The 9,589-nt window shown below is 43.7% G+C and overlaps 1 protein-coding gene across 1 annotated transcript; it reads left to right on the top strand.

The window, feature by feature from the left end:
* The first annotated feature begins 7,860 nt into the window (after positions 1 to 7,860).
* On the top strand, positions 7,861 to 9,330 carry LOC120847640. The gene has a single exon (XM_040219502.1). It carries the CDS (start codon positions 7,861 to 7,863, stop codon positions 9,328 to 9,330), a length of 1,470 nt encoding a protein of 489 aa, XP_040075436.1.
* Positions 9,331 to 9,589: the final 259 nt, after the last annotated feature.

The following is a 9,589-nucleotide window of genomic DNA, read 5'->3' as shown; positions in this document are numbered from 1 at the left end:
TGGTCTAATTTGAGCGCCACCTTCATTCCCGTGCTTGAAAACCTATAAAAAGGCTGGATGCTGCTGCCGTGCACGTTTCCCATTGATGTAAACAACGCGATCAAAGATAGATCGCTGGGAGTGAAGACAGTGCAGTGTTTGTTCAGAGATGGATACTCAAGGGGTACGAATCGCAAGAGCGACGCCTCACAGAGGTCGTATACAGAGGACCGGGGCATATCTGACCGCATTGGAGAGCTCAATACGTCATCTCAGCTACTCTGACCTCTGGTTCCGCAGGTTGTCTTGCTTTTCGTGTGTGTGTGTTGAAGCTATGTGAGATCCCGGATGAGGCTGCCTGGCTCGCAAACTTCGTTGGGGTCGGTATGCCTTTGTTCATTCAGTATCCCTTTGGTTATAAATTATGCGACCACCCGGCATTTCTTGCTAGTTTTTATCTATATACACATTGATAAAAGTTTGGTGTTGTTTCTCCAGTGTTTTTTTCTTATGGTAGTTTTATATTTTGCTTCCCGATATAGTACTCGGCATAAACAGGGGTTGGTGATTTTGGTATATTCATCAAAGACGCCGAACTCGAAACGGAAAATATTACTTTACAAATTAGTTGAAAATGAATAGGTACTGCAGGCCCAGTCGCCCATTCGGCGATGGATAGAATATTCCTTCATAGCGCCGGCAGTACTGTACGTAGCCTGCATGAAAACAAAACATGCCAGAGTAATGTGATTGTGAAAGCTTTTTCAAGCGAAAGAAAGTTTTCTTAAAATCACACTGCTGTGCCTCCGCTTGTTTCGCTGTACATAGGTGCGCTGCTTGAATCCTTACGTTTTATCCGCTGGAGTCGCAGATATACAACACAGGTAGAAGAAAAAATATAAACACCGATTTATTTAGCCGAATCGCGTCACGATTAAGCTATAATAAATCAACCATACCAAAACACGCACGACCACTTTATTAAAGCGAAACATTCATAGGTCGCGTAGTTCATGGGGGAGGGATGTCTGTATGTTGGTTGCTAACCACCCAGATTAACCACCTATAGACGCGTAGTAACGGCAATGCACTGAAGACATAATGGGCAGCTTCCAGAAAACGCCAAGGGTTTTCTTTGCCACCTGCCAGCATGCTAATTGCGGTCGCGCAGTGCTTGTTTCTGATGAATCGCGCACAGCTGGGACAAACCCCAAGACATATACCGTCCTCCAGGTGGTGTGAGCACATTACACTCTAAAAAAAAAAAAGGGTGTAGGTGTTACACCCCTTGTCACATATACGATACCCCAAAATTTCAGTTGGATGTACAGCGCGCTGACGTCGAACAGACGGCCCCAACTTTTGCGTGAGTGTTGATGACGGTGCGATATAACATATTAAACAGCTAAAGTACGTATCAAAGTCTACAGGAAAAAAACGCACAGGTTTTGCAGTTGAGCCTAGAAAACCCCGATAACTTTTTTTGCAGTCAGTCACACTTACATTAGCTATTTTAATGGCTTGTACAACTCGGCTATCAAGCCGCTTGTGAAATTTGGTAGCGTCGGTATTACTTCAATGTGATCTACATCCAACTGAAGTTTTGGGGTGTCGTATATGTGACAACGGGCGTAACGTCTACACCCCCTTTTTTTAGAGTGTACCTCAAGAACGCGGTATCTCTTCTCCAGCATCGGGTTTATCATATTCAATGCTTGCTAGCTCGCCCGCTTATTTTGTTTTTTCCGCACTCACCGAACCCGCGGACTCTCTTTTTCGTCGGTTGACACGCGAAGAGAAAATACTCAGGCACGCACCGTATCCAATCATGCAAACAAATACTCAGAAGAAAAAAAAGAAAAAAGAAACGATTACACGTTAGACACCTCTGTAATTCGACAAAGGAGTAGTCTATAGGACGGCCGTCTTATGATAAAGAGGTGAGCCGAACATCTCGCAAAATCGGGCGGTTCAAGCTGGCACTGTGAGCCTCCGATCTGGAAAGCGTCCCCCTCCGCTCCAATTTTCTACTTGTGCGCAGCGCTGGCATATTTCTCCTGTCCACATCAAAAAAAAAAAAAAAAAAGTTATGTTGGTTTTAGAAGAGGTATAGCCGGCCATCGATGCCCATTAAATCTGTAAATAAAGGTTATTTTCATGGATTTTACACGAACGCAGTCCAGAACGCACTCACCTAAGCATTTCCTCACACCACTTAAAAGCAAATGCGTTAGAGCAGAATTCTTCAAAAACTTTGCGGGAGCCCTCGAGCAGATAAGTAGCTTCATGTGGCCATGCGCCCACAAGACTCCTACAACGCTGCGCATAATTTGTACTTATTTATTGAACGCGGCTGCATGCCCTTCAGGCGGCTCAGGCCTGGTACTCTGTAGACATAGTAAAGCAATAATAATGATAATAATAATACATACATACACACATTGTATTGACTCAGTGGGACTATTAAATAGAGATATATGTTTGCGGGCACATCAAACCCAGCGAAGGGCTTGTGGGATGACACCCTAAAAAAAAAAAAATTAAAATTAATTAAAAGAATTTATAATAATAATAATAATAATAATAATAATAATAATAATAATAATAATAAAACACAGCTAGTTCCGACCAACATATCCTTTTGACCCCCTCTTTCTCTCTCTTTATCTGTTTCGTCTTTTTTTTTTGTTAGCAAGGAATAAGCGAAAAATTTTATGCGCCAATTTGCCAGTCTAACATAATGTTTTAAGTCATCATTCGCATTATTTAATAAAAGTTGCGCGGAAAAAAAAATATTGATTTGGGAGGAGCAGAGTATAGTGCCACGTGAAACGAACAAAAAAACTCAATCATGCAAGACAAGGTGAGATGGAAAACAACTGAAATTCATGATGCACGACAAGAAAAGGCAGTGCAGAAATATTCTGATGCCCTTGTCAATCTCAGGCGCATGAAACGCGCATTGAAGAGCAGAGGAAATTATAAATTAAGAGAGGCTGACAAACACGCACACACGGAGGCACATTAGCACTACGCTAACACACGCGCCGTGCACACACAAACACACCCACACATGCATACAGACACGCACGCGCGACGCAGCGCATACCAAGAAACATGCACAAACACACACACATGCACGTAAGGGAGAAATCACACAAACACGAACAAGCGCACACTACAAGTGCATGCTGACGATTACGCGTATACAGGCACGCGTACATGCATGCACACCCAGAAACAGACTACAGACACACGGGGACGCACAAACATATACCCATAGACGCGGAAATACATATACACACCACGTTCAGAGCTATACGCGCGCACCCGCGCGACGCAACGCATACCAAGAAACGTACACACAAACGCACGCACACACGAAACAGCAAACAGCCGGCGCACGAACGCAAATCCCGAAACACACGCACAAACACCAAGCGCACGCAAAGGTCAGGCAAAGGGTAAAGGACACATCTGCTCCTTCTGGTGCGCCCGCGCGCCTCGAGACAAAAAGGAACCCAGGGAAAAAGTGCTTTGACCTCGCGGATTTAGGCTCGGGGCTGTGCCCGCTCTTCCGCCCGTTCCAGTCGCTGCTCGGCGGATGAGGCGAGCCTGTGCAACCGTCGTTTCCGTCGTTTCACGGAGAGGAGACAGACAGAAAGAGAGAGAGAGAGGGGGAGGGAGCATAAGAAAGGGAAATGTTTTTACACCTACAGCTCTTAACCCTTGCCTCCCGTTTCCAATTTATGATCAAAGAAAGAAAGACCAAAGAGATGAGCCTATATGCTTGATGGCGCTAAAGAGAGAGCGCTGGGGCGAGCTGGCTTAAGGCTGACATAGTAACCCAGGAGCAACTGTTTGATGGAAGTGCACTTTTGTGTTACATACTTGTGACTTCGTGACATTAAGGCCTACAGTGCGGCGCAGAACACGAGGACATAGTCCGAAGACGTCACGGCGCAAGTAGAGAATGAAACAGAAATTAGTCGAACGGCGTAATCTGTGTTTTTTCACCGCCGTGCACCTCCACACGACCATGAGGTCTTCTTGTGTGCTGCGTGGAATCGATGGGTCACGGTGCGCTCAAACACCGTGGCTCGAACTCACTTGAGGGAAAATAGTTTTAGGAAATACCATGACGACACTTCGCGCTGACCGCACTGCACTTTGCTACAAAAGAAGGACCAACCACCACGAGCTCTTTTTGTTACAAAAGACATTCAACAACTGGTCACTTCCAGTATGCAAGAATTCATCTGTGATCTCAAAGCTTCCCCTGAGACGTGGGTCAATCACAAGGATGCGATTGAAACGACGCCAATTCAATACCTCCAACTTACAATCCATCTACCGTTTTTCTTCTTTTTTTTTTTAATGCAGTAGTTAGCAGCGGAACTTCAACAGGTGACAACAAAGCGAGAGTCACTGTGTATATATATATATATACAAAAAAAAAAAATTGGACATATTTTTTTTTAACGGTACGCCAACTTGCATAAACAAATACATAGTATATACGCCTGGGTCTCTGACACAAAGGTGTCAGAGACCCAGGCAAAGTTGAAGATAGCGGAGTGTGGGATATATATATGTATCCAGCCTCTTGTATATATAAAGATGTGCGCACAAGAATAATGAAAAGAGTTTCCCAATTAGAGGAGCTGCCGTTAAGGGAAAAAAGAAGAAAAAAAAAGGGTGAGAAACGGGAAAAAGAGACAAAACTTGAGAGGAAAAACAGCGCCAGAACTACATTTTTATATTTCGAAAGTGAAGTGTACATAAAGAAAAAAGATTATGAAAGGTGTAGCCAAAAAAGTTCGTCACCATGTAAAATATTATGAGAAGGGATCGCAAACCTTCCTACCTTTTTTTTTTCACAATGCTCTCCTCTTTTATTATTTTTTCTGTCTCTTTCTCATCTCTCTCTCTCTTCCTCTCTCTCGCGCTTAGTTTCATTGTTCTAGCATATTTACTACATCATTTTTTTTTTTTTAACAGAGGACACTTTTTTTTATTTCCGGTCCTACCCTTTTGCTTCGGCAGAAAAAAAGAAAAGAATGGGGTAGCAAATACATAAAGACCAACAATAGTCGGGGACTAGCGAGGGACATTTATAGAAAAAATACCAACCCAAATAAAAATGGCAAACAAGCAGCCCGAATTAAAAAAGAAAGAGATAAGCATACATCGGATGATAAACTAAAATCCATAAAAAAGACCGCTAAAGGGTAGCAATTTTTCCTCCTCCCCTCAACTTCTTCAGTGCACTTTTCTCTTTCTCCCCTGTCTTCCCATATTTTATACTCTATTTCTCAACTGCCCAAATTGTACGCACAAAAAAAAAAAAAAAAAGAAAAGGGGGGGGGGGGGGGGCGACGAAGGGTTAAAAAACTTTTTCGAACAGACACACACACGTACGAGGCTGACATACACGTTTTTAGTACAGACGAAGTTGGTATAGACGTTTTTACACGAGAGAAGGAGCTGCTTTGCTGGATTGCTGAAGAGAAAGAGAGGAAGGGGAAGGGGGTGCGATTGTAATAATTAAAACATAAATACAAAAATGATCTAACCCTTTTCTCCCCGCGCAACTCTAGCCTGGCTGTCAGGAGAGGTTGGAGAAACGAACAGCGAAAAACTCCAATAAAACAAAATAGCAAGAAAAAAAAAATCAAAGAGAAAACGAGCGCGTTGTTTGTTCATTGGGGAGAAGGAGAACCCACGCTTCATTCTCCAATATTTTTTATGAACGCGTGTATTTTTTTCTAGCCTGCCTCCCCGTAAAGAAAGAAATATTAAAAAGCCAACCCTTTTACTCCTGTTCGTGAGACGGATCTGGCGAAATCTTGCGCGCTCGCAAGCAACATATCCTTTAAAATCAAGAAAGAGAAAGAAAAAAGGAAAGAGAGTTGCATAAACACACAAATCAGAATGACTTAAAAAAAATGAAACATGGGTCGGGGACAAGAACGTCGCTAGAAAATCAATGAATACTAAAATGCCAGCGACTTTCCTTCTTTCGCGTAGGACAAATACAAACCCATGAAAAAAAAACAACAAAAAACATATACATAAGAAAATAAATTACTAGATAGGCATCTTGAATCAAGCGTCTTTTTTTTTTTTTTCTCACGCTTCGCAAGCACTTAATGTGCGCGTCACTTTTTATATCTTTCATACTCCGCCTATCAGGGACCCCTTAAGAAAGGCTCCTCAACGTTCTTATCGTATCGCAACACTTTCTGTATTCGAGTGGTTTAACGCTGATTGGTTCGTTCGACGTCTTCCTCTCTCTCTCTTCACAGGCCTTTCTTTCGTTCTCTTGAGAGTCAGCTTTATAAAAATATATAGAAAAATAACCCTCGACAAGATTCACGCAGGTTTCCACAAAGAAGGCTTTGCAAGATAAACAGGCGTTTGTTACTAAATAGACCCAGGTAAAACGCGTCGACATTTGTCTTCCCACCATATATCAGCTCAAAGCGGGAAACATCCATAGCAAGCGTGCGCTGTTATGTTGTTTTATTCTCTGAATGTTGCGTGCTGCGCCAAGTTCGTTGTGGTTTACCATTATATCTGGCCGGCGGTTTATTTCTCTCTCTAGATAGCGACCTAGAAATACTTTGCGTACGATTAGAATTCGCTCGTTCACGACTTTTTCTAGGCGCCTGTTACCGCTCGCAGCGCTCGCCAGCACGGGACTGCACTTTTTCAGAAAAAGCAATTGACTGCATTGAAAGTATTTTATATCGCTATCCTGATTCTTGTATAATGTTAGGTGGGGACTTTAACTATCCTGCTGTTAACTGGAAAGAAGGACAAATTTAAACCTCATGTTCAAAGCCAGTTGAAGCCTCAAATTTTCTTGATATAGTAAGCGTTTTTAAATATTTTTTCAAGTTGTTTCTCAGCCCACTAGCAACAATGCTACTCTAGACTTAGTATTTGTATCTTCGCCGTTCATGTTCTTGATAAAATAAGCCAAGTCACATTCTTGATAAAATCAGTGACCCTAATATTGTTTTTGTTGAGACGCGACTTCCGATTGAATATAGAGTTACAGCACCAAAAGGAATGTATGACCATAGTCAGATCGGCGAAAACGCCCTTGTTGCTTTTTTTCAAAATTTCACGTGCACATCCCTATGTGATTTTGATAAAAGAATCTGTTGAAGGTAACTCGGATATGCTAGAAACAAAGTTTAAAGGACTGAAATCTACTTTCATCCCAAAAATTGTACTAAAAACGAATGTTAATCGGCCGTAATTTACTAAGAGACTAAAGAGGTTGTATAACAAAAATAAACGTCTGTTTTGGAAAGCGAAGTTAAGGGACTTTGCTTCAACTTTGTCCAAGTAAAACTACTGCTACATGGGATTCAAACTAGAAATGAACAAGACAAAAAACAGTATTACATGGGTGATCTCCTGAAACTGATTGAAAACTAATAAGAAAAATTGGAAGATGCACTGGTCTTAAGCAAGAGCGAACTTTGCCCAGTATCTATAATGACCATGGACAAGAGCTTTCCCACCGGAAATCAGCAACCGCTTTGAATGGGTAGTTTGTATCTGCCTTCACCAAGAAACCTTACCATGTCATTCAATATGTTTTTCGCACACGGTATTATGTCAGCCTGTCACATTTGCACAAGAAGGAATTTTGGCACAGCATTGACCGACTTTCCCCAACCTCGGGGGAAGACGACGACGTTTTCAGGCAATCAACGCCATTCTTCCTGCTCTTTTAAAAAAAGGATTTTTCAAAGTTTCGTGATATTATCCAGTCACATTTTCTTATTGACGTCAAGCGGCGAGGTCCCGGACGCGGCGCATGGTCGCCCTTTCCTTGTAAACACCGGACCGACGACCTGGGCAATGGACCAACCGCCACCAGCTGAAACACCCGAAAGAGGGGATCCTGGACCATCACATGGCAAGTCACCACCTCAATGTACCGCCTCCCCACCGTCGACCCTTATTCCTGGTGACCTCAAGAAAGCTCCCATTAAAAGACGATGTACAGACCCAGACTCGTATCACGACTATGATGATGACAAGACCTCTACCTATTCCGTTCAAGATGCTATCTTACATTCCAATGAAGACGAGTCTCCAGAAGATCCCATGCAAGTTCTGGAAGCCGATGAAGATAATCGGCCCTTTACCCCAGTCCACTACAAGAAAAACCGCCCTGCGGGCATTTTAGTGGTTTTCAAACCCAACAGTTCCAATGCATCCTTGTGGAGGGTGAATCCTAACGAAGTGGCCAAAGAAATCATTGATGTTGCACAGGAGAAGCTACTCTCACATAGGATGAACAAAGACGGGAGCCTTTTCGTGAGTGTTGCATCTCTGCAAGCAGCCAACAGATTACTAGCCATATCGACCCTTTGCTCTATTGAAGTGGCGACAAGTGTACCCCACTCCTACTCACGGAATCTGGGAAAGATCAAAGGAGTACCGATCGAGTATACCGACGGAGAACTACTAGACTATTTTAAAAATCTTGGAGTTATTTCTGTTCAACGGCAAATTTCGTATAGAAGACAAGAGGACGGCAACGTGGAACACCGCAAGACTGAAAGCGTGCTCCTCCACTTCCGCCCAGACCAACCAATGCCTACACGCGTTCTCTTAGGCTTCACAAGTCACTCTGTTGACGAGTATTTTGGTCCTCCCGTGCAGTGCTATCATTGCCAAAGGTACGGACACATTGCGCAATACTGCCGTGGACCACGGCGCTGTAAAGTGTGCGCAGGTCCGCACCACCACAAGACTTGCACCAATCGGCAAGATCCCAAGTGCGCAAACTGCGGTAACCAGCATGCCGCTACCTTCTCTGGGTGTCAACGCAGAAAGGCTGCCTCGGTTATCCGAAGACAGGACGTCTTAAATGGCAAGGAAAATCGTGGGTTTGCGGCCACCTTAAACCCTGAAGTTGTGCGCGTCCCCTTGCCTGTCCCTGTTCCAACGGATAAGCGAGCCCAAAAGCCAACTTACAGTGACGCATTGAAGAAGACGACGAATAGAGTGAAAGAAAAACACAGAGAACGCCGGCCACATGAAGACGCACCTGAGACAGCCAGAGGAATTCCATCAACTATGCAATTACTGAAATCAGCCCCTACCACTCAGACGACCATCCGACAACCTATGTCGGTATCATCAGCTCCAAGGCGCAAACGACAAGAGCAGGCTGGTGACCTTGGTAGCGTCCTTATTCCAATGCTTTTTGCTGCGCTAAGGGCCATCATCAAAGCGATCCCTGATTCAGACAACTTACCGGAAGTGCAAGCCCTGCTTGCAATGGAATCCTTTTTGAATGTAGGACCCTTCCACCGCTAGGAGCGGATGGCCTCGGCTCAAAGTCACAACTTCAAGAAACGTACAAACGATAAACCCGAAATTCCAAGAATACTACAGTGGAACGCTTGCAGCCTAAATCCCCGCCTTCCAGATCTTCAGAGATATCTACTCTCCACTAGGATTGATATACTGGCGATTCAGGAACCTAACAACGATCCATCCAACTGCCGCCTGTCGCCCTACGTAGCCTATTACAGTTCTACAAAAAGGAAGGACTGCAAGCCACGATCTGTAGTCT

Source organism: Ixodes scapularis, unplaced genomic scaffold (assembly GCF_016920785.2).
Source record: "Ixodes scapularis isolate PalLabHiFi unplaced genomic scaffold, ASM1692078v2 PGA_scaffold1__304_contigs__length_218370807, whole genome shotgun sequence".
NCBI lineage: Eukaryota > Metazoa > Arthropoda > Arachnida > Ixodida > Ixodidae > Ixodes > Ixodes scapularis.
Note: the sequence above shows the minus strand (reverse complement) of the source record. Positions and strands in the feature narration are given on the sequence as shown.

Excerpts from the sequence above, each read along its gene's own strand:
- LOC120847640 (XM_040219502.1), top strand. The coding sequence starts at position 7,861 with ATGGACCAACCGCCACCAGCTGAAACACCCGAAAGAGGGGATCCTGGA.